This window comes from Schistocerca nitens, chromosome 11 (assembly GCF_023898315.1).
Source record: "Schistocerca nitens isolate TAMUIC-IGC-003100 chromosome 11, iqSchNite1.1, whole genome shotgun sequence".
NCBI classification, from domain to species: Eukaryota; Metazoa; Arthropoda; class Insecta; order Orthoptera; family Acrididae; genus Schistocerca; species Schistocerca nitens.
The window spans coordinates 203,447,816-203,474,304 of record NC_064624.1 but is presented as its reverse complement, the minus strand read 5'-3'; the positions used below and the strand labels follow the sequence as shown (position 1 = coordinate 203,474,304).

The following is a 26,489-nucleotide window of genomic DNA, read 5'->3' as shown; positions in this document are numbered from 1 at the left end:
TGTCTAAGTGAAAATGAGAATGACAGTGACTTAGATGACATTGATATTGATGTGAAAGTGAATCATTTCAAAGCAAATAAGTGAAATGACAATGGAAACAGCGATTTAAAGAAGAGCACACGAAGACTTCTTAAAAATTAAGAAGTGCAAAGAATTAAAAGCCCCATCTTAGCTATTCTGAATTTTTTACTAGTCCAGTCTCGAACCTGTGTGGACCGACAGCAAATAAAGAATTTTAACGAGCCTCAGATTGATAAAAATGCGAGTTTTCCGGGGACACAGTCACATTATAAGGATCCGAACCGTTCTCGTACCTGGTGCAGTGCGGAGATGCGGGGGGAGGCTCAGTGCCACTCACTGCAGCACCGGCTCCGCCGCCTCCAGCTCCTGACTCCCGCAGCCGCGGCTGCTCCTCCGACAGGCCGGTGTGGCGCCGCCAGCTGCGACACTTCCGCAGACTGTGGCGAGTCGGCACTCGGCGTGCGCCGACCGCAGCCGTCGGGCCCCCGAAGAACGGCCGCTTGACGTGTTGGCGGCGTAATCTGCCCATCTCCATTATGTCCTCGTACCGCCGATCTGCAACCAGTACACACGGTAAATGTTCGGTGCGTGGGTCGTCCGAGAACTCGTCAGGACACTCGCCTTCACCGAATGTGAAGTCTCGCAGGTTATCGACCAAACCACGGCACTACGTCATCGCACAGTTTCGAATAGTTTGCTACCCGTCATCTTCGGCAGAGTGTAGGATAAATTTCCAGTTCGTTCCTTTATAGCCGCCGGACTGTACACTCCTCTGGTGGGGGCCCAGCAGGCAGGCCGAACACGTGACCCCCCCCCTCCCCCCGCGATGACACTTATTGCAAGATTTCGAAGCAGACTTTTCACACAGAAATGAAGTTGGAGATTTTTGAAGACCTGGACGCCGCACAAAAGAAGACATGTTAACATGGTAAAGGATGAACTCTTATCTACGCCATTTCCCCCTGTCAGTTACATCCCCCCCCCCCCCCCCCCAAATAATTTTTGTAGTGGAAATTGGTTTGACTTTTGCTCAGAAATGCCACAATGACCACCCCAACAACAGCTTTTATGAATCACAAAGTCCGATAACTTTTCTGTAATACGAAGTCCGATTTGCATTTCATTCTTTTCCCTTTTCACAGTCACTAATGATTTTAAAACCCTCTTTTCATGCATCATTTCTTCCCACATTTTCTTTTCTTTCCTTCTCTTCTTCTTTATTAACCACTTCTCCTCCAGAAGTGAGTGACTGGCCCAACTACTGGGCTGTCAGTACAAGAGTACGCCATCTATCAGCCTTAAAGGAACAAACTGGACACGAATCTGACACTTCACCTGAAGATGACGAGTAGGAAACTTGTCAGAAGGTAGCGACAACGTGACACTGGGACTCGGCTCGTGAAGAGAGAAAATTTTCTCAATTGAATTCAATGAGAAAGCCTGAATTACTATCTTGACAGCTTGTTAGCCTGCATTATGTTCTTCTTAAGCCTGGTTTACACTGGACTGAAGGAAGTGAACACAAGCAAAATGAGCATTCCCAAATAATTCATCAGCGTGCACAAGCATTCGCTTGTACCTGCGAACAAGTGTTCACACTAGACAAAATGATAAAGAAAGTGGATAACAAGCATAGCTTATGAATACTGTGTTGAAGTTTTTTGGTGCTTATAATTGGCACACAGCAATACAGACGCGAAGCAAAACGTTGATATGCAGAGAGTATTATTTTGCGTGGAAAATGCACTGTAATTGACAATGTAAACAAAAAGACTTATAAAGCAAACAATTCAGGTATTAATATATAGCAGAGATGCTGAGCCGCGATAGGCACAATAAAAAGATTCACACAATTATAACTTTCAGCCATTAAGGCCTTTGTCAGCAGTAGACACACACACAAACTTGCACACACATCTGCAGTCTCAGAGAGCTGAAACTACACTGCATCAGCAGCACCAGTGCATGATGGGACTGGCGACTGGGTGGGGGTAAGGAGGAGGGATAGTATGGTGGAAGTGGCAGTTTAGACGGAGAGTAGGAGAGAAGGTGCGGAGGGGTAGGGAGTAAGTAGCAGAAAGGAGAGAAATAAAAATAAAAATTAATAAAAATAAAAGAAATTAAAAGACTAGGTGTGGTGGCGAAATGACGGTTGAGTAGTACTGGTATGGGAACCGGAGGGGGGGGGGGGGGGGGGGGGGGGAGTTTATAAGACGTAGAGCGAGAAGTCACAGTTTCTGTTATAACTTATGTTGTAAACTGTTTACCGTATTGTGTTCACGATATCGGTCATCATCAAATGCTTATGAAAATAATCAACATCTAATACTCTGTAAATCACATTTAGGTGCCTGGCAGAGGGATCACCAAGCCACCTTCACAATTGTCTATTATTCAATCTCGTATAGTGCGTGGAAAGAACAAACACCTATATCTTTCCGTATGAGCTCTGATTTCCCTAATTTTATCGTGGTGATCGTTTCTCCCTAAATAGATCGGTGTCACCAAAATATTTTTGCATTCAGAGGAGAAAGTTGGTGATTGGAATTTCGTGAGAAGATTCTGTCGCAACAAAAAATACCTTTCTCTCAATGATGTTTAGCACAAATCCTGTATCATTTCAGTGACACTCTCTCACATATTTCGCTATAATACAAAACGTGCTGCCCTTCTTTGAACTTTTTCGATATACTCCGTCAATCCTACCTGGTAAGGATCCCACACCGCACAGCAGTATTCTAAAAGAGGACGGACAAGCATAGTGTAGGCAGTCTCTTTAGTAGGTCTGTTACATTTTCAAAGTGTCCTGACAATAAAAAACAGTCTTTGGTTAGCCTTCCCCATAACATTTTCTGTGCATTCCTTCCAATGTAAGTTGTTCGTAACAGTAATACCTAGGTATTTAGTTGAATTTACAGCTTTTAGATTAGATTGATTTACCGTGTAACCAAAGTTTAACGAATTCCTTTTAGCACTCATGTGGATGAACTCACACTTTTCATTATTTAGGGTCAATAATGAGTTTTCCTGTCTATTTATCCACAATTAGTTACATTTATTTACGCTGAGAGTCAACTGCCAATTCCTCCACCAAATGTCAAACCTCGGAAGGTCCTGTAACATTAGCGCTTGGGGTATGCCTGAAATTTTTCACATCTGAAATTTCTTCCCACTGATAGCATCATGTGTCTGCTTGCCAGGACTCTTCAATCTAATGTAAAATAACATAATAAAGTATTTGAATGAAAATAATACACGGAAGTTGAAATGTAATAGGGACGCTTACACAATAAAATGGAATGTGTTAACTATGAAGGACCAGATCCTCATTTATCAAACTTTCTGGAGATTTTCACCACAAAACGCGCTAAATGATTAAACTTTCATCCCTTTCAGAAATGATGTTCACGAACAACATGCACATGAAGTTTGGCCCGCATCCCAGACCTGTTCTGTGAGTGACAAGTCAGAGGACCAGGCAAGCCAGTCAAGGATTCGTAAATCTGTCCAGGCATTCCTGATGAGAACTGCAGTGTGGGGTTTTGCATTATCTTGCCATTTATTACCCTGGTCACGAAGTATATGACAATCGTACTGCCAAAAATCAGCCTCCCTTCAACAATAATGAAATCGGCCCTGTTAGCAGATACAGTAGCTTCCCACACAATGGGACGAGTCTCGAGAATTACTGCTTTCTGCGACTGCGACCTTTCGCCAGATCGTCTACGGACAGACTGAGCCCCACAGACAGAAGTGAGACTCGCCACTGAACAACACAGAATGCTTGTTAGTCCCACATTTTACTGTTTCTACACTGTGTAAGTCAGCAACTCAATCTCATCCTAGCTTCCAGTAAACTGTTCGCGACTGTTCACGGTGACGCTCTGCCTGTAACCTCTGCACATATTTCAGCTGTTGTCATTCCTCTACTCACCGAGGTGTAGTCCTCCTCGAAAGAACCGTGCCTACTTTCCCTGCCACAATGTTGTCTCGAGCCCATCTCGTCACCACTCGTTCTGCAATCATTTCACTGAACTCGGCAGTCTGTGCAGCGTATCAGTACGAGGTTCCCGTGTTCCTCGGGCCAACGATTTGTCCTTTCTCGAAGCCCAAAAGATGGGAATAAGTTGTAGTAACGTCGCACATACCCAAAAGCCACCAGCTACTTACACCATTCTTCATCTGCAGATAAGCTTTTCCCTTTATCATACTGAAAATAATGTAGTGGGACTTTGAATTTCGCCGTGCTACACTCATTCCCTCAGATATAAATTATACCGTCACAGCTGTATGAGCGCTCGGCGGCAGAGAAAATATATAAGAAAATGAAAGTACTAAAATTTGTAACCCTTTTTGTTTTCTACCTGCTATTGTCTCTAGAGAGCGGAAGCTTAACTTCACTTATTCGCTAGTCTTGGTATGATTCAGACGTAAAAACTTATTCGTTAGTCTCGGTCTGATTAAGACGTAAAAACTTACTGGTGTGCAGACATATAGTATTGTGGAAGCTTGTAAGAAATTTGGAGGATGGAAGCAGCAATGTAAAATACACTGCATTCAATATCAAGATGGTTTTAATTTGTATACATTAGTAATTCCTTTACGATGAAATTTACTGCAAGATTTCGGAGCAGCAACGACTTTTCACACAGAAATGAAGCAGGAGATTGTTGGAGAACAAGACCTGGACACCGCATGCGAGAAGACATATTAACGTGGTAAAGGATGAACTCTTATCTACGCCATTTCCCCCTGTTAATCACATTTTGTTATTCTCATTTCTCTTTCAAATAATTTTGTAGTGGAAATTGGTGTGACTTTTGCTCAGAAATGCCACAAGGACCACCCCCACAATATCTTTTCCGAATCACGAAGTCCGATTTGCATTTCATTCTTTCCCTTTTTCACGGGCATTTACGATTTTAAAACCCTTTTTTATTCACCATTTCTTCCCACATATTCAACCTTTTCTTTTCTTCTCTTTTTTTCTTTTCTATTAACCACTACAATAAGCATGCACAAGGATTAAAATTTAATAAATCTAATCAACAAATAGTTCAGACACAGAAACACTGGAGAATAGTCTCATAATGTTTGGTGAAGGTGTCCACGGTGTAAGTTTCCATTGCTGTCAGTATCTATAATGAGATCAGAGAAGAGTGACGATGTCCGACTGGAAAAATTCGGTGATAGCTTTAGGTCAGAAATGCACCACTGTGCAAATACAGTCATAAAACGACAGCCGATCGGCGAGATCGAATCGGATCCGTCGAACGCAGAATCGACGTAAGACCACATACGGCACTACGGTGGGCACAAGGGACATCGCGGCCTGCGGCCACAGTACGTAAGGGCGAACCGGCAGGCCGCCAGTGCTCGCTACACTCGACAGTGGCCGAGGAGCAGTCAAAAGCTCGGGACATTTTAACCGCACGACGTGTCCGGAGGCCCGAGAACCTTTCGTCTCTTTTACCGGCGATGAGTGTAGGGAGAGGTAAGGAGGTAACATCACGTCCGAGGTACTCACTGAGCATCCAGTAGGTGCTGCTCCCGTGCCACACGTTGACGAAGCACTTGCTGCGCGACAGGTTGACGCTCAACGCTCTCTGCCAGACCTCCTTGCCGAGCTCGTAGTAGGGGAAACGGCTCGTGACGTAGGCGAAGATCTCCGACAGCTTCGCCCTCCTGCCGGACAGACAAAAGTACAGCTCAGTCCAGAAATTCAAAGAAGACCCCGGGCTGGATCTAGGGATGGAGAGCACTTATTGCCGCATTTACTATGGCTAAGAGTCAGTTCACGTTACCGCTATTAACTTTGTTCAGTTAGTGAATTAAATTGCCGTTTTGTAAGTTTCCCGGCTTTTAGGCTGGCGAGAAGCGCTGTCGTCAGTATTGCACTGCCTAACTTTATTTATTTGTAACATTGGGGAACGACGAATTTGTGACTTCCCGATACCGCAGAAGCCGTATAACACACAGAGGACAAAGCGAGGACGACAGAACGGTCATTTTAGCACCGGCAAAGAGGACTCCTCTCCTGGCTAGAAGGACTCTACTAGTATCAAACATAGGCCTTAAATTTGAGGATGAAATACGTGACAACGTACTTGTAAAGAACAGGATTGTATAGAAGTGATTCTGGCATACGGGAAAGCTGAAAATGAAGCGAACTAAAGCATTTGGGATGTGTCGCTACAAAAGGATGTTGAAAAGGAGACTGATTGATAAGATAAGGAACGAGGAGGTTCTCTGCAGAATCGGCAAAGAAAGGAACATATGGAAGACACTGAGAAGGAGGAGAAGAAGAAGAAGAAGAAGAAGAAGAAGAACACAAAAGATAATGGACATGTGTTAAGACACTGAGGAATAACTTCCGTGGTACTAGAGGGGGCTGTAGAGGGTAAAAACTGTACGAGAAGACAGAGGTAAGAAAATGTCGATGAAAAAATGAAGGTGACGGGTGCGGCTGCTATTCTGCAATGTAGAGGTTAGCACAGGAGAGGAATCTGGTGTGAGCCACTTCCAAACACTCAGAAGACTGATACAAAAATTGAAAATAACCTACGAGGAGAGTATACGAATGAACACCAGATTCAGAGAAAAGTTCTCAACTACAACAAGGAAGTCCCGTACAGAATATAAGGGATGGCCTCAATCAAACCTTTCAATCTGTTTATGTATACTAAGAATATTTTCCAGATCCGCTGGATGCCTATTGAAAAATGAAACTGCTGAATAGTGCAGACCTTTTTAGAGAAATAATTTAACTGGATAGATAAAAAAGTCTACTCACCAAGCAGCGGCAGATCGTACGCGTAAAAAAAGGTCGTAATTAGGTGAGCTTTCGGAGCCAGTGGCTCCTTCAGGCAGAAGTATTGAAGGGAAAGGATGATGGGTGAAGGAAAAGAACTGGAGAGGTCTAGGAAAAGGTGTAGATATCGGGAAAGTCACCCAGAATTGTGGGTCAGGAGAGACTTACCGGAGAGAACAAGAAGGAAAGACTAATTGTCGACTTGCATATTATCCTGTCTTCCACCTTTAAACTCTCAGGTTTTCAAATCTCATCTTATGCAGTCCCTGACGATCTGTCTTTCCTTCTTATCCTCTCCGATAAGTCCCTCCCGACCTACGGTTCTGGGTGGCTTTCCCGAAATCTACCCCTTTTCCTAGACCTCTCCAGTTCTTTTCCTTCACCTCTCATCCTTTCCCTTCAACCCTTCTGCCTGCAGGAGGAGCCACTGGCTCCTAAAGCTTTTCTAATTACAACCCTCTTTTATGTGTGTTCTGCCACTGCTCGGTGATTAGATTTTTTTTCTATCTAATCAAATTACCTTGTCAAAAATTGATTGTTTTTGTTGCTATAAACCTTTCTGGAGAGCATTTATGGAAGAGTTACCCCTCTGTTTTTCACTGACTGACTGAATGTCACAGTTTTTGCTAAATGAGTTGTCAGCAACAAACCCCATGATGGAGTACACACGGATACGGGTTGCATACTTATCAATCTGAGACACGTCTACAGTGGCCTGCACGTAATTCGTGAACTGACACTGCTGATCTGTGTGACTGTTCTTTTTCAGGCTGAGAATATTCTTAGTGGGTGCAGAAAGCTCACCCAAATTATAACAAAATGAGAGAGCCAAAGTGAAGAAGCCTTTGTATTTCAGTGTTGATGCCAGTGCAGATTATTCGTACAGTGAACATAGCAACATTCAGTTTCTGCACAAGGTCTGATATGTGATACTTCCAAGAAAGCTATCCATTTACCCTAAGTCCTAAAAATTGAAATGGTCAATTTCACTGACTGACTGATCAACTTGGGACAGAAAATTTCCACTTTTGCAAGAGCTTCACGTCACAAACTACATGCATCATTGTAACTAATCATCAATCTGCTCTGAAAGCCACATGCTGTCACTACTGATTGACCTTTCCAAGAGTATCATTTACATCATATCCCCATCTTGCACTGTAACACTTGTGCCATCTACAAAGAAATAAATTTTTGAGTCACATGACGTATTTATTGGGAAATCATTGATATACACCAAGGAAAGCAATGAATCCACAACAGAACCCCCCACCCCATCACCCCTTATCTGAACCCAGTCAGATCCAAATCTCTTTCCCGTTTGTCAACACCGAAGGATAGTTTTTTGCTTCGTACATTCCAGATATGAAGTGGACCGTTGCTCTGCTTTGTTCTCTAATCCCGTAATCTCTGAACTTAACCAAGTATTACTTGTGTCACGAACTTTGCTAAATCGAGGAAAATATGTGGTATGTCCAGAAATGAAGAGTCCTGAAGAGTTTAAAAATTAATAGATGACATATTTACGAAAATTTAGAAAATCACAGATCTACATGAAACACTGGTTTTTTTTTAACTAGTCTCCTTCATTCTCAATGTACTTTATGAGCTGAGTGAGAAGCCTCCTGATATCTTAGTCAAAAAAGCCTCCCACCCTCCGTTTAGTTCATTGTTTGAGGGGGAGGCTGTAAATCATTGTTGCAACTCAAGTCCAAAATTCCTTAACACCTTAGGAGAGGTGAAAAAATTAAATCTGAAGGTGCCAGATCAGAGCTATGAGAGGAAGGCTGATGATGTTCCAGCAAATAAATCTTACAGTTGCTGTGTGGCGATTCCCAGTGGAGAATCCTTATACGGTCCCGAAAGACAGAGGGCGTGCTTTTTTGAACAGAAACCGTGATTTCTGAATTTTTTCACCAATTGTAAAGGAGCCACCCACGTTCTGTTGGCAACCACAGTGGAGTCAATGAATTGATCACCTTCCAGTTCAAAGCACTCGAAAAATTCCCACTAACGTGTGATTATGTTCATTTTGTATTGATCTGTGAGCTGTTTTGGTATTCACATGGCACACAATTTTTGAAAACTGAGTGTTTCAGTAATTACTTCACGCACAAGAGGTGTGGATATTTCTGGAAATGTGTCCACATTGTCCAAAATCGTTTGACAGATGCCAACGATCATTTCTCTGATCTCGTTCGGCATCTCATCAGTCAGAACTGAGGGACACCCACCCCTTTGATCACTGTGAACATTCATTTTACCAGCTTTAAGCTCCCAACACCACTTTTGAATGCCTCACAATGTTTTATCACACTATCCCCTAAATAGTTCTCATTTCATTAAACAGCTGGAAATGTGTATTTACCTTTCCAGAAAGAAACTGGATTACACTCCTCAGCTTACAGCTAGCGAGATTTGGAATGAAACACTTATTTGAACACAGCACAAACTAAGAAAAAAGATCATGATTTATGCTGCTGACACCTTGTCCTAACATGCAGTGTTGCAAACTAAACCAAAAATAAATAAATAATCCTTTTGATGCCGGAGGTTCAGTATTCTTACTTTCTGGACATGGCTCATACTCTCCTCAACCTACCATTAAATCCTTATCGTAACTAATATACAAAAGGAAGAAAATGACTTTTTTTGTGGCTACTCCTCTCCTGAAACCAAACTGTGATTCTGACAACAAATTATCTGCACTGATATGTTCCCCTGCTTTCTGGTATACTGGTAGCAAAGACAGTGGCCACTAATTGTATAAGAACTTTACAAACAGTATTAATTTAGTATGTACCTGTATAACGAGGGGAAAAGAAATATTAACAAAATCAGTGCCAACATGACACTGTCCAGCAAGAACTACATAAAAAAAAGAGGACTTTCTACAAAAGAACAGAGTTGTTAACATATAGTATGATGGAATTAATTAATTGCTAGATTTAGAGAACTAGTCCACATGTGTGGGAAACATGAACGTTAGGGGGTTACAAGGAGTACTGAAGATCCAGTGCACCGATCTAATAAAGAATTACGCTGTCCTCTAACAAGTCGACAGAATGCCCGATAAAGAACAGAAACAAGTGGAGAGATGTAAGTTAAGACCTTCCTCAGAAAAGGTTGTGTACCACATTTATGGCAAGGTAAAGTTATCAATGGAACGAAGTGGTGCATCATACGAGACACGTTACCACAGCAACAGATCTCTTTCTTCTGTTTACTTGTCGAGCTATTTGTAGTTGTACACTTGACCGTCCTGGAAGAATGTTGTGTATCAATGAAAATGGTGGATGTGGCCGTGATAACTTTCACTCCAAAGGATATTGGATTGTGACATAAAAGCACTTAAACAAAAGCATGCCCATCAAAATTGAATCAGAATGTAAAAAAAAAAAGGGGAGGAACATTGAAAACTCTTATATTTCTACATCCGATTAAGACACTCCTGAAAAAACTACATCAAAAGTGTTAAGTACAAGAATGTTGTATATCATTATAACATAAAAACTGTACATTAGAATAATACGCTTGGTGCAGCCAGTGGTTTAAGCAATGATACTTGTGGATAACTACCTCATTTTAACAGGATATTTTACAACAGTTATGTAAAATACAGCTCACGTTTTTGTTTTGGGGCACAGTTTTGGCCTCGGGATTGTACTTTTGCATCAACTGGGAAAAAAAGAAGAGTAACGGATGTCACGATTGCATACGAATGTAAGTATGCGATACCTGAAGCTAGTTTCAAAACATCCTTCACTACAAAGGTAATCCGCCAGAATGCCAAACTACGGTGAGGTATATTGAGGGTGGTGTAGTGTATTTTGACGAGAGCAGCGGTACCAACCTGTGTGGCGAGTCTGCTATGGCCATAGCGCTGAGCTCCGTGTACGAGAACGGCGGCTTCTTTTCGGCAGTGCCAGCTGAGCCGGCAACACTGGGGTGCCGCTCCTCGCCCGCCCCATCGGCAGCCTTTCCCACGGCGGTTCCCCCAGTGTCGATATCGGTGCCACTGCTGGCAGAGGTCGAAGCAGCTGCGTCGCCCGGAGTTGCCGCCGCGTCTGACGTCAGAGAGTCGTCCTCGCAGCGGCCGTCACGAGATCGGGACGAGTGGTGGGTGGCCGGATCGGTGCTGTCAACATCGGACACCGAGGTCACGGTGGCGGTGCAGTTTCAGTGTAACAAAGATAGCAGTCAGGGGTTAAAAGTTCTCCCTAACACCACAGAGAGACAAAGTGAAATTTTTTCACCCACCGAGCAAAGTCATACATTACTGGACCGTATACCGTATTTACTTGAATCTAAGCCGCACCTGAAAAATGAGACACGAAATCAAGGGAAAAATATTTTCCCGAATCTAAGCCGCACCTGAAATCTGAGACGCAAAATTCAAGGGGAGTGAAAAGTTTTAGGCCGCACCTCCAAATCAAAACAAAGTTGGTCCGTTGTAATACGAGACACAATTTAGGTCGAATGAATGACAATACAGCTACAGTAGTTTGGTTCGAGTCTTAAGGTTAGCAGTTAAGCTTTACCAGGTAGCCATTGCTATGTGTCAGGCGCTCCATCCATATTTATATGGGTACCTTTCCTTTTTCACATGCTTCGTCTGGTTTGAATCGATTGCTTATTTTTCTTTGATCTGATAAGTGCCGTTCCCTTTGTTATAGGCATTTATGTCACTCTAAGCTGAAAATGCATTACTGTACTGTGTTGTGCATTGTTCGTCACATTCTGATAGTGCGTGTTTACGGCCTGTCACTGCTTGCGGCATGGCTTGCTTTTGTGCGCGCTACCGCCACTTATAATTAAAAAACAAGAGAGAGGAATTGTCTCATAAGCGAAACAATGGCAAGAGACTGCTATTTGTTGTTACTTACACAGCTGCTTTCTTTGATAGTGATCAACAAGAACCAAATAATAGACTGCGAAAGATAGAACATGTTCTGAACGAGAGTTTAGTGAAAATTTTTCCCCATTTGAAAATCTTTGCAGACGCCTCTGTAGTACATTACATTCTGCACAGAAATTAGAGTCATCTTAGATTTAAAAATCTATTCAATTGCCGTGCTTCATATCTGGACTGTATCACTATTAGGCATAAGAATAATACGAATATAAACACGACATGATATGTATATTCTTCCGCGTTTGGTGTTGTCTCACTCTAGTTTATTAGGCAGACAGGATTTAAATGAGATAGCAGCAAACATGAAAGAATACATGCCAAATGTTTATATTCGTATTATTCTTATGGTGAAGAGAATACTGCATGTTATTCACAATTCATAAAAGTTCCTATTAGCAACCATCTCTTCTCACAGGTAGGAAAAAATTCAGAACGTAGAGTTGGCCATATTGACTAACATCCCAAACAGTCTTGCCAGTCGGATTTTCGTAGTACATTGAAATTCTGCTACATCCGAAGATGAACAATACGAAATTTGTATTTACTTCGTTGGATAATGTATGAAAATGCAGTGGTCGAAACTCGGGGCAGAGAAAAAAAGCTCGTTTTCCGCCTTTTCTTTTTTATTTATTTACTGACGCAGAGGTTTTTGCCTGTGTAGCGCTACATATATTCGATGGCAGAAGTGAGTTGTGGCGGCACCTACCAACATTTTTCAGAACTTCCGCTTACTTTGCACTCGATTCTAAGCTGCAGGCGGTTTTTTGGATTACAAAAACCGGAAAAAAGTGTGGCTTATATTCGAGTAAATACGGTACTACACGCTTCTACAAAATCAGAAGGCATACAAATGACAGTTGTGCATGCGATAGTGTGGGCACTCCGAAGCGGATGTTGTGCAACTGTGCTCTCTACAGAAATGTGGTAGGTAACGGACCCCGTGCACTGCAGAAACTCGGACCAAATGCAGTGCTGAGAAATGAGTAGACCTCCCACATCTCACAGTAGTGCAGCGACTGTATTCCGGAAGGACGAAGAGGACTTTGCGACAAATTTGACCGCAAGTCAGTGTCCGCCATCCTGGCGAGACGACGAGCCCTACGGGTGCACGTGACTGCAGAATGAAATAGTTTTCGGGACTGTGCTTTGCAGAGGTGTGAGTAGTTACACAAATTTGGATTCAAAGAAGTTACTGTGAATCGTGGAATCAATTTCCACAATGGAACTGGTCTGACACACGAGGCCAGAATGTTTTGAAGGTAATAAAGTGTGTGCAAAGTCCATCCCATGCACCTCAACTCCCTAACAAAAATGAAAACACTCAGCAGCCCACCACAACTTCACTGAAAAGTAAACTGCGAACAATTCTTTTCTGGAAAAAAAAAAAATCATCCCGTGAGACAAGACTTTTTGTTATCGATACACACCTATCACAAAACAATGAAGTGCAGAACATAACATAAATGGTCAATGGTTTGATGAATTAACCAACATTCAAGCCAATGCAACACACAAGTTAACAACGTGCCAACGAACAACTTTTTTAACAGTTTCACATTTTTATATGAATGTTTTGTGAGTGGTACTCAAGTGTGGGGCACAAATTAGTACACCTGAAGTATCAGAACTACCATTTTAAGTTTTCTCCATATTTTATATTAATTCAGTCTCAAAACATTTTGGACTGTCAGTGTATAAAGAATTTTAACCATTCTTAGATTAACAAAAATTTGATGTGACAGCTGAGGTCTCCGAGGATACGGCCACCTTGCAAGATACTGACCTGTGCTCGTATCTGGCAGAGTGTGGGGGCGCACAGGATGGCACGGCACGAACTCCAACGCGTCCACCTCTGCTCCTGATACCCCGACTCCGGGAGGAGGGCTGTTTCACGTGCCGGAATCGCTGTAAGTTGCCGTTCCTGAACATGTTCTCGTATCGTGGGTCTGCAAAAGGCAAACGTAGCAATCTTTTGGTGGGCCGGTCAGCCGAGCACACGTCAGGACACAAAATCTCAATCGTCGACGAAATCTCCTCGGCTTACCATCGTTATCACTCGAGCTGAGGCGTAGTGCTGTTGAAACGTTTAGACAAGTTTCTTACTTGTCACCTTCAGGCAGAGTTAGGGTCACATACAGTTCATTTGTTTACAGCAGCTGGCCAAAGGGGTGAGACAACTGTGTACTTCTGGAAGATGTTGGTAAGTAAACCTCTGTTAAGGTGAAGGGGTCAAGTCCTGGTGCTGCCAGTCTATTCTTTCTGCTCCCTCCACCAGCTTCACAGTGTGTTACTTACATATTTCTGCTAACGCCACATCCCGTGCCGACCTCAGTCGGAAAAACTGTTCCGGCTGACTAAATAATTATACACTGGTATTGCCACTGCACCACTGACGGGCTAACCTCAGAAGCTACATGTGCATCACAATACCATTTACTGTTGAAAAATAAACGTGTGGCCTTTATTGACACTGGGTTCTCAAACAGACAAAGAGGCCGAGCTGTGTTAATGGGTTGTGGGATTCGCTCATCAAAGAGTCAGAGTATGACGACGGGGATGTGGGATTAGCTAAAATGTGTCAGGTATGACGCCCCACATCTCCGCCAGAGGCAGACGACTGGTCCACACATTTGGTCCTCGGTGCAAGAGTCTACCATCTAGCATTAATAAAGGAACAACTTGCACACAAACTGGACACTTCACCTGAAACTGACGAGTAGGAAGCTCACCGCAAGTTTGCAAGAACACCACACCGAAGCTCAGCTGATGACCACGGAAGATTTCATCGATACAATTCGATGAGAAAGCCTGTGTTCCCATCTTATAGGTTGTTAGGTGGCACTATATTTCCTCTTCAGTTTCTCCTTAAGCCTAGTTTCACTGGACTGAATGGAAGCAAACACAAGCAAATGAGCAGATAGTTCACCAGCATTCACTACTCTCCACTTGTATGTGTGAACAAGCATTTACACTAGAGAAAATGGAAGAGAACACGCGATTATCAGCAGAGGCTACGAATGCTGCACTAATGTTTCTCGGTGCATATAACTGCTACACAGGATACGGCACTACGCAATCAGATACACGAAGCAAAACTTTGATATCTAGAGAGGATCATTTTGCACGGCAACTGCAGAGTTAGATATAATGTGGGATATTTGCCGAGTCGTAATATGTAGAAAATCGCCTGCAGTTCACGTCCCCATATTGGCAACCATAGGTGTTACTCCGTTCAGACTCATTGCAGGTTGAACAAAAACAGCTTGCAGCATGCCTCTTTCATAAGTTATCAATCTACTATTGTTGACCAGATTTTCACAATTTACGATTAAGGATTTACCTTTGTGAGTAATTGAATAGCAGATGGAGATTTGTTTTAACATGGGCTTTCAGATACAACAATAATTTCTACTGAATTACACTGGCTACTTTGCCTAAATATGGTATGCTATATGAGTAAAAATGTTTTAACTAATGATGTTATTTACACTGGAATTAAGTGAGTTCAGGAACTGTTAATATTTGTTCATTATTGCTTGTACAAGTGTCGTAATTCCGTAGCTTTCACAGCTACTTAATGAAGAATTTAGCGATCAGGAATATATTTACGCACGGACAATGATACCAAAATCTGAAGTTACTGTTATGTTGTAACTAGCACTGTTTTAAGGCAAACTAGTAGTTCACTATAGTCTTAATAACCAAAGGAATATAACAGATAATAAAATTAAGTTGCATATGTCCTGGGTCTGAGATTTTTAGGTATATTGAAGGCATCTCAGGTATTGAGGTATTGGGGAGGCGGGGACTGAGAGAGAGTGGGGGGAGGGGTAGAACATAGCTGCTGTAAGGAATCCAGCTGCTCTGTCAATACATTGATGACAAGTTTCTGCATCTGGTGGGGGGGATCTGCTACAGTGATCAGTTGTTTACTGTACACCCATCCCCCCACCCCCTCCAAAATGATAATCCAAAGGACTAAGATTGGGGGAATGTGCAAACCACGGAACTAGCCCTCCTCCATCTAGCCATTTGTCACGGTTGATTCCAGCCAGTGTATCTTGAACACTAAGACAGAAATGTATCGGAGCTCCGTCATGCACGAACCACACGTCTCTTCTTATGTGCGAGGGCACGTCTTCCTGTAGATCTTTGACGGTGTTCTGAATAAAGTTCCCGCAGACAGCACCTGTTAGATGTGCTGGGAGAACATCTGGCCCTACGACACAGTAACCTACAATTTCAGTCCACACACAAATCTTGAACTAATGCTGATGTCTAGCCTGTAGTGTAGCACGGGAATTTTGATCAGTCCATATGTGCTGATTGTGGAAATTTGTTATTCTATCTCTTCGAAATGTTGCCTCTAAACAAAAACTGAAGAGACAAACAACAGACGGGAAGGTCGTGCAAAAAAAAAAAAAAAAAAAAAAAAAAAAAAAAAAAAAAAAAAAAAAAACACGACAAAACTTCTCTCCTGGCAGGCGAATGGCAGGTATCGGGCACTGCACGCTTTGAAGACGGTACGGGCACACGAGCTGATTGTGAAGTGTCCTCTGTAGTGAACTCTGAGATGACCACACACTGGGGCCCCTCGTCTCGTGCCAATACCCGGCTCTTCTTCGACAGCCCGTGGAATGTGCTCTCCCTGTTCGGCAACACTAGAAACTAGTGGGCCTCGTAAGTTACCTTCTTTCTGGAGGGACTGTACTCTCTGAGAATTCTTCCGACGATTGGCCAATAACGTCACAGAGCTTCCTACATAATGCACCAGGCCATTCACAGCTACTGTGAAAAGCAACAATCCTTTAACACTCCCTTGGGGTATGCCAAAGTTCTTCAAGTCTGAAATGTCCCTCCATCAACAGTGACATGCTGATTCTCTTTGCTGGAAGTTTTCAATCTAATGACAAATAACATAAAATTGAATCAAAATAGAGTATTGTAGTGGAGATGTGACAGGGACAATTATACTGATATGAATGGAATTGTCACATTATCAAGCACCAGTCTCATATTTAGCAAATCTTTTGGGGACGTTCGCCACATACTAGGTATTGTATGGTTGAACTTACATTCCATTCAGAACTGATGTTCATTATTAACATCACTATGAGGTACAACCAGCACCCACACATGCTCTATGGGGAGAAGGAGGGGACGGGTCAGGAGAAGGGCAGAGGGGAAGGGGGGGGGGGGGGGGGGGAAGGTGGTGGAGGTCAGTCAAAGGATCCATACAATACCCTAGGTGTTTTTCGTACGAACTGGGGAGTGAAGTTATCCCGCAAGAAAATGCCATTTGTTACCCTGCTCATAAAGGATGCGATGAGAGTGTTTACCATTCTTGCAAAGTATTGTTGAGCACCAGCCTTCCGTCAGCAATTAAGAACTCGGTGCTGTTATCATATACAATTCGTCCCCAGACCTTTGTGGAGATACAGCTATAAAACATCAACCAATCAGTGAGGCCGAATCGGGCGCATCAAATGTAAAGTCAACTTATGCCCGTGTACACGTACGGCACTAAAGTAGGCACAAATTGCAGCGGGACTTTGAATTTCGCCGCGCTACACTCGTTCCCTCAGATATAAATTATACCGTCACAGCTGTATGAGCGCTCGACGGCAGAGAAAATATTTATAAGAAAATCAAGGTACAAAAATTGTAACTCTTTTTGTTTTCTACCCGCTTTTGTCTCTAGAGAGCGGAAGCTTAACTTCACTTATTCGCTACTCTTGGTATGATTCAGACGTAAAAACTTATTTGTTAGTCTCGGTCTGATTAAGACGTAAAAACTTATTGATGTGCAGACATATTGTATTGTGGCAGCTTGCATGAAATTTGGAGCATGGAAGCAGCTGTAAAATACATTGCATTCAATATCAAGATGGTTTTAATTTGTAGACATTTGTAATTCCTGGATGATGAAATTTACTGCAAGATTTTGGAGCAGCTACGAGTGTTTAATGCAGAAATGAAGCAGGAGATTTTTGGAGAACAAGACCTGAACGCCGCACGAGAGAAGACATATTAACATGGTAATGAATGTACTCTTATCTACACCATTTCCCCCTGTTAATCACATTTTGTTATTCTCTGTTCTCTTGCAAATAATTTTTGTAGTGGAAATTGGTTTGACTTTTGTTCAGAAACTCCACAAGGACCACCCCAACAACAGCTTTTCCGAATCACGATGTCCGATAGTTTTTCTGTAATTCAAACTCCGATTTGCATTTCATTCTTTCCCTTTTTCACGGTCATTAACGTTTTTAAAACCCCCTTTTTATTCACCATTTCTTCCCACATTTTCAACCTTTTCTTTTCTTTTCTTCTTTTTTTCAGCGGGGCTTTGAATTTCTCTGCGCTACAAAATTACATCACACTTGGCAGCTATAGGATGTAGGGGAGTACCAGCAACCCGCCAGCAGTCATTTCACTTGAAAATGGCAAAGGAAGTTCGGTCCAAAACTTGTGGCATTTTAACCAATTGATGCAGCTGAAAGCCTAAAAATGTTTAATTTTTGTATCAGGGACCAGTGTAGGGAAGAGAAGGCGGCGCCACCCCGCCGACAGCGATTCGACTCACCGAGCATCCAGAGGTTGCACTGTCTGCCCCTGCGGTACCTGATCGCCAGCGGCACTTTGACGAAGAAGTCGCTGAAGAACAGTTTGCAGTGCACCGATTTCTGCCACCTCTTCTCACTGCGCTCGAAGTAAGGGAAGCGGCTCGCGATGTAGGCCTTGATCTCGGACAGCGTCGCTCTCCTGCCAGACAGACAAAAGAACATACCGAAGGACTCAAGAGAAAAGGGACGGGGCGGTAGGGCACGTTTTAAGATGGCACCACACGAGAGGAATCGACAGAGGGTAAAAATTGTAGAAGACAGACACTGCAATACATCCGACAAGTAATTGAGGAAACTGGACGTTTAAGTTCTACTCTGAGATGAAGCAGTCGGCACAGTAGATAACTCGGTGCACGCTATTTCAAACCGGTCAGAAAACTGCCGACTCACAAAAGTAAAATTCAGAGCAGACATTTGAACCATAGCTATTTGTTTGTGGAAAAAAATCAGTATATATTTTACAGAATGTCAATTACAAAATATATAATATAATTAATAATAGACAAATAAATTTGTGAGAGAATATAGGAATAAAAAAATATATCACAGATAAAAGTTCTCAATTACTAAAACATTTTATTTCAAAACAAACATATTTAGTTATTGTCACATACAATATACTCCCCTCTTCTATCCCTACAATGCTCCAAGCGACCAAGTAGGGTGACATTGTGTTTAGCACACAGGCTCACATTTTGGAGGACGACTGTTCAAACCCGTGTTCCGATTTTGGTTTTCCGTGATTTCCCTAAATCGCGCAAATGCCGGGATGGTTCCTGTGAGAGGGCACAGCGGACTTCTTTCCCCATCCTTCCCTAATCCGCTGGGACTGATGGCCTCTCTGTTTGGGCCCTTCACCTGAATCAACCGATAAATCAGGCCATTCTAATTTTCCATCGATTGAAACAGTGCCGGAAGCTTTCCTCTGTCAGATCCTCGACGATACGTGCAGCTTTTTCTTTTGCTGCTACGTCAGGTGAATACGGGAGTGATCTAACACTGGGGTCACCTACTTTGCTGGGAAACTCTTAACAGATAATGTGCTACAAGCGCCTTGTCTCGACGCAGAACCTGTCACTTGTTCTTCCACAATTTGGTTTGTTTTTTCCTTATTTTCTGACAGAGTTGAGAAAGAACCTCAAGATAGTAATGCTGGTTAATAGTTTGACCTGCAGCAAGCCAGTGAAGATATGCAATTCCAGGAATATCAGAGAAAACAAACGTGTCACTCTGCATCTTCATTCCCTCATTTGAGCTTTTTTCGTTCTCAGCGAAGTTCGGCTCTGCCAACGTACAGGAGGTGCTCAGTTTCTGGATCGTAAGTGAAAAATCGAGATTCATCACACATTCCAAGAAATTAGGATCAGTTTCAGCAGTATTCAAAGTGTCAGTACAAATGTTTTCACAAGCTGCTTTCTGTTCCATCATAGAATTTTTGGCACCAGCTTTAGACACACTTTCCCCACATTAAATTGGTTGTGTAAAATATACCTCACACATTCTCAGTCAATTCCCGCTGTTTCAGCAATCGATCAAACACTCAACCGATAGTCAGATCAAATCGAGTTATGTACTTTTTCAATATTTTAATCCATTTTTGATGTTGAGGGGCATCCCAGGTACGAGTCATCTTCAACTCTTCTCAGTCGTCTCGGAAGCACTTGAACCGCACAAAAACTGATGCACATGATAAACAGCTTTCACTATACACTTGTTTTACTAACAGATAGGTTTCAGTAGCAGTTCTTCCAAGTTTCATGTGGAACTTCTCAACAATCCATTGCTCCATCACTATACTTATTTTTCTGGCAAAATAAAGTAACAGCTCTTACACAAATGAAGGCCACAGACACAATGGTTTGTCTATAGACACCAGAGATGCCACATTCATCTAAGGCGGCTTCACATGTCACAGCTATTTGTTGTTCATCTTTGGGGCATGCGTATTTACTGTGTGACAGCATCTGTCCCGTTATTTTACAACCGCGCCTCGTCTCGTCATTAGCGAACAACACGACTGGGGTATATTAGGGGCGATTTTGTGAACACGCGTCAAACTTTCAGGGGAGATGGAGAAAGTTAAATGTATCAATTTGACGTAAGGGACCCTAGTCCAGAAACAACCAAGTCAAAAGTCATAAGTGAGAAACACTCTGATGCCAATGACACTAGAACATGTGGTGTCCCAGGAAGAAAGGTCAAATGTTTACGCATAGCAGTTGTTCAATAGAAGAGATTTTTTCCCTCTGAATGATTGTTCCTGTCATATCACCGAATACCGACCATACCTCCTCAGTGGTATCTCAACGATTTTTGGTCGTAACTTTTGACTCTGTTGTTTCTGGACCGAGGTCCCTTACCTTAAAATGACACATTTACCCTTCACCATCATCCCAGAATGTTTGTAACATCATCACTCTGTATTTAGAGGGATGCCACAGTTAGAATACCAATATGCATAAACAATAGCCCACAAAATGTCTGTGAACTGACATGGCACACGTTTACAACCACCGCTTTCCGGGCCGAGAATATTTTTGGCGAGCGAAAGGAGTTGCCCCAAATTCTAACACCGTACGAAGCAACAGACTGAAGAAAAGTAAAGAAGCCTTTGTGTTTCAGCGTCAAGAGACAGTGGAGATTAGTCTTACAGTGAACACAGCAGCATTCTGCTTCTGCGCCCTTTCACTTTTACAACCTTTCCACATCTGAAACTATATGCATTGTGTTTATTACAACTAAGCATCAATCTGTCCTCTGAATGTCACGTGCTGGTGCTACCAACTGACCTCTCAACTAGTATCATTTACGTCACATCCGCCATCTTGCACAGTAACACTTGTGCTAAATGCAAAGATAAAAATTTGAGTCATGTGCCATGTTCAGTGGCAGATCATTGATATACACCAACAAAAGCAATGGATCCACCCACAACAGAACCCCCATCTTCTTATCTAACCCCTGTCAGATCCAAACCTCCTTCCCGTTTGGCGACACTGAACGAAAACCTTTTTGCTTCGTAAATTCCAGCTGTCAAGTGAAAACCTTTTTGCTTCGTAAATTCCAGCTGTCAAGTGAACCATTGCTGTGCTTTGTTTTCTAATCCCATAATGTTTGAACTTAACCAAGTATTGCATGGGCCACATAATCAACTGCTTTTGTTAAATAAAGGAAAATATGAGGCATGTCCAGAAATTAAGAGACCTCAAGTGCTTAAAAGTTAAACAGATAACATATTTATGAAAATTTAGAAATTCAAACAATATTATTTGACTTAGTGGTCTACATTCTCAATGTACTTTGTGAGCTGAGTGAGAAGCCTTCTGATTTCTTCATCAGAAAGCCCTCCTGCCCTCTCTTTGGCCCATCGGTTGACGGAACTCTACGGTTTCACTGTTGGCACAAATCCTTCTCCACCCACGAACAACTTCAGAGAGATGAAAAGATGACTGACCAAAGGTGCCAGACAACAGCTGTGAGTGGTGTGGTTGTTTGTGTTCCAATGTAATGAATCAGAGAGTTGCTTCCTGATGTCGGCAGTGTGGGGTGCGACAAGCACATTCCCTCTCTTAACATCCCTCTTCTTGTGTTCTCCATCACCCTCTGTATATTTTTGAGAGTTTGCCAGTACCACACAGCAGCACAGTTTCGCCACGGAGCAACAGTTACATGAGGATAATCCCTACGTGTTCCCAAACGCCAGACGCAATGCTTCTTTCAGCTGAAACAATAGTTCCAAATTTTTTTGCCGACGGTGGGAAAGGATGTCGTCATTGCACTGATTGTGTCGTCTCAGGGGTGTACTGGGCCACCCACGTTTCATCACCAGTCACAATACTGTTGAGGAATTGTTCACCTTCCAGTTCGAGGCACTTGGGAAATTCCCACAAAACTGCAGTACTGTTCACTTTGTGTTGATCTGTGAACCGTTTCGGTCTTCATCTGACACACAGTTTTTGAAAACTGTGTGTGTGAATAATGATTAAATGAAAGAGAAGTGTAGACATTTCTGAAACCATATAACGATAGCTCAAGAAACCGACACGATCTAAGACCCCTAAACGAGGATTTTATTGGATGACCGGTTTTGACAGAGCTATGCAGCCCCCATTGGATCTCATATTTTTGAAGTTTTACAATACATTATCCATCATGTAAAGGATGAGCCAGACAATAAGGGATTTTACTTTATTATATGAGCCTCCAAACGGTAACTTCATTTTTCCATTGCGGCCAAGCCACGGCCGACAGTGTTAGCTGCCTGTAAATTCTTTCATCCCACGGTCTAGTAACAGGAAGTCAGCACCGAGGAAGGGCACCTCGGACACGCGCCTCACTCCTCTGCTGACGAGGTAACGCCGTCCCAGGCGTCGCTCAGCAGGCAACGCTCTGGAGAGTTCCATGCCGCCCGCACGGTTTGCTCGGTCCTGACCAATCAGGGCGGAGGAAGCCGCGTGGTGCGTCAAACGTACCCGGCCGCCCGTCGCCGGGCTCCCTCTCTCGTATTCTTGCTCACCCGCGAGTCGGATGCGCCCCTGTAGCATCGAACACCTCCCGCTTCTCCCGGTGCTGCGGCACTGTGGACTTAGGTTTTGGCAGACGACTTTTGGTAGCTTCGCGAACAGTGTTCGCCAAATTATAAGATCTGGGTCACCCTCACCTCCCTAGGCCTATGTAGCCCCGTTCAACATGCTTTAGCCAATAAATAGCCTTTCTCTAAAAATTACCCTATTATTCCACAACGCCCACCGCCTGCCCGTACGCCCATCCTGTACAATCAGTGTTACAATTCACTTCACATTACATACGTACATCACACTACCACAAAGATCGTGATACTCTGACACGACAAATGTAAAAGTGTTATCTACTTGCAATTGGCACCATGTAGTTATGTTCGTGTTTGTACATAATAATTTTGCATCAGACATTCCAATGTGTTGTGATCTTCACGGTAGTGGGGTGTACATATGCAGTTGCGGAAACCGGTCATCTAATAAAATGTGTTTTAGTGATCTTTGCTTGTGCTTCTACAATTACCGTACACTGAAAACAGTGTTCATCTTGTCCAATGGCAATCGACAGTCTCTGTGAATAATTTCTTTGATCTTGTTCACCCTCTTATCACTCACGACTGAGGAAAGCTCACGTCTTCGTTCCCTGTGACCATTCATTCTACCAGTTTTAAATTCACAAAACCATTTTTAAGGTTTAAAAGCCCGGTTGTTGATGACAGTGTTAAATAGAGCAGTTATGCTAAGGATGACTGACAAGCGACACAAAAGGAAAAATACTTCAACCAAACATACGGCTGACGACCGAATCGACACCAGTTAATATCTACCACACGTGTAGTATACTACGGGTAGAGCCAAACTATGCCGGCACCTGTTAAGGACGGTAAAATGTATTTTCAGGAATGTGCGATATACCGTGGGCAGTGACAAACTAAAGAGGCACGTGTGAAGGACGGTGTAGCGTATTTTCGTGAAGGGATTCACGAGCCTGCAGCAGTGTTACCAACCTGTGCGGCGATTTCAGTATGGCCATAGCAATTAGCTCCTCGTATCGGAACGGTGGCTTGCTGCGGGCGATACTCGCCGAGCCAGTGTCGTCAGAGGACCGCTTCTGGCCCGCTCCACTGGCAGGACCGCCCACGGTGCTCGCCCTCCCGTCGCTGCCGGCACCGTCGACGCGGCCGGTGCCGGTGCCACCGGATGGAGAGTTCGGAGTAGCGGCACAGTCTGTCGGCACCGTCGCGTCCGACACCGGGACGCTGCCCTCTAAGTGGCTGCTGCCGGGGTGGGACGGGTCTGGGGCAGCCCGGACAGTGCTGCCGGCATCGGAGACGAGGAGACCGGTCGAAGTTGCGGTGGCAGCGCTGTTTCTGTGTGACAGAGACAGTGTTCCATCATTAAACATTTGAGAAGCTCTATCTTGTTTAAAAGAAGACATTCAAATGGAAGTATGAGAGGTACTTGGAACTGAGGTCAAAACAAACAAATTAATACAAGGTGTCAAAATGAATGAGTCACTCCTTGCCAAATCAACACACCCAATTTACCTCACCATTTAAGGCTTTGCTAAAATTTGGTGAACTCATAATGGGTGCAGAGACTAAAGAAAAATATCAAATTTTATTTTTTTATCTCTGTTGCAAATTATCAAGTCTGAAGAAAACAGTTTCATTTAAAACAGTATATTTCTTTAGGATACAGATTTGACACAAAACTGATAAAACTCCAAGGAGATCCTATATACACAAAACATACTTCATGAAAATACCAAGGAATACTACATTGAATGCTAAAAACATTTTTCCTTTTTTACGACACTTCCTCCAAAAGGATAAATAAATCAGTCATATGAAAACAAAGAGTTACTGTTTGACTTCCTTCACACCAATCTCTGCACGCAGCAAAAATCAAACTCGCTCGAGTGGCTTTGTTAGCAGATCAGCTAACTGGTTTTTTCCATCTATATGTTCTACCAAAATTCCACCATTCAGAAATCTTTCACGAACGTAGCCTCTATGTGTTTTGACAGACGATGATATTCGGGGTTTTTTGCCAATTTTAATGCACTGACATTGACAATATAAAGTGTTGGAGGTTGTTCCGGCATTTCAACCGAGTCACTTAGTAAACGACGTAACCAAATTAATTCTTTGACTCCTTCACTTGCTGAAATGATTTCTGCTTCAGTGGTAGATGTAGCCACTACCTTCTGCAACTGACTTGTCCATGATATCGCCCCTCCATGGTACTTTACCACAATACCAGTTTTTGAACGTCTTGTCTGTTTGCCTCCAGCAAAATCAGCTATACTGTAAATTCTCAGATTTTCTTCTCTATCACAGCTAATGCCATAAGTTAATGTACCTTTCAGATACTGAAATATGCGTTTAACTCGGTTCCAGTCTGAAGCAGTTGGTTTTCTCATAGCTCGAGCAGCTTTATTGACGGTAAAACTTATGTCTGGACGAGTTGCTATTGAGAGATACATAAGACATCCAATTGCCTCGCTATAGGGAAAGGAGGACGAAATTGCTTCTGTTTCATTCCGATCATTTTCTTCATATCCAATGGGAGTTGAATTCATGTTAGATTCTGCCATTCGAAATATTTCCAGTATTTCTTTCGTGTACTTTTCTTGGCTTATCATAACTGCTCCATTTTCATTTTGTTTTATTTTTATGCCAAGAAAACTGTCAAGAGTTCCCAATGTTATATCAAATTCACATTGTAAAGTGTTCAGAAATGCTGTTATTTCTTCTTCGTCACTGTCAACAATTAGGCGGTCATCAATGCAAATAGCTACATAAAGTCTTTTTTCATTGCATTTGCGATAAAACAAACAAGGATCTGCCGCACTGTTCCGAAGACCTGCTTTCTCCATAACTCCCATAAACCGTTTGTTCCAGCAGCGTGGTGCTTGTTTTAGTCCATAGAGACTCCGTTTCAGGAGACACACTCGATGCGTACTATCTTTAAAGCCTTGTGGTTGTTCCATGTATACTTAATCTTGAAGTATTACATTCAAAAATGCCGTCTTCACATTAAATTGTTTTAACACCAGTTTTTTTTTTTTAAGCAGCTACCGCTAGCAAAACTTTAATGTCTACATCTACATCCATACTCTGCAAGCCACCTGACGGTGTGTGCGGAGGGTACCCTGAGTACCTCTATCGGTTCTCCCTTCTATTCCAGTCTCTTATTGTTCGTGGAAAGAAGGATTGTCGATATGCTTCTGTGTGGGTTCTAATCCCTCCGATTTTATCCTTACGGTCTCTTTGCGAGATATACGTAGGGGGGAGCCATATACTGCTCGACTCTTTGGTGAAGGTATGTTCTCGAAACTTTAACAAAAGCCCGTACCGAGCTACTGAGCGTCTCTCCTGCAGAGACTTCCACTGGAGTTTATCTGTCATCTCCGTAACGCTTTCGCGATTACTAAATGATGCTGTAACGAAGCGCGCTGCTCTCCGTCTGATCTTCTCTATCTCTTCCATCCACCCTATCTGGTAGGAATCCCACACTGCTGAGCAGTATTCGAGCAGTGGGCGAACAAGCGTACTGTAACCTACTTCCTTTGTTTTCAGATTGCATTTCCTTAG

General features: G+C 42.9%; 1 protein-coding gene across 1 annotated transcript in view; it reads right to left on the bottom strand.

Moving 5' to 3' along the window:
- The window catches only part of LOC126212788 (uncharacterized), a 344,572-nt gene that overhangs the window by 187,539 nt on the left and 130,544 nt on the right, over positions 1–26,489 (bottom strand). The window contains exons 25-30 of the mRNA XM_049940191.1: positions 23,898–24,260; positions 18,334–18,512; positions 13,531–13,693; positions 10,686–10,970; positions 5,549–5,706; positions 315–576 (exon numbers count right to left, since the gene is read on the bottom strand). Coding sequence (XP_049796148.1) covers positions 315–576; positions 5,549–5,706; positions 10,686–10,970; positions 13,531–13,693; positions 18,334–18,512; positions 23,898–24,260 — 1,410 coding nt within the window. The remainder of the gene's footprint in view (positions 1–314; positions 577–5,548; positions 5,707–10,685; positions 10,971–13,530; positions 13,694–18,333; positions 18,513–23,897; positions 24,261–26,489) is intronic.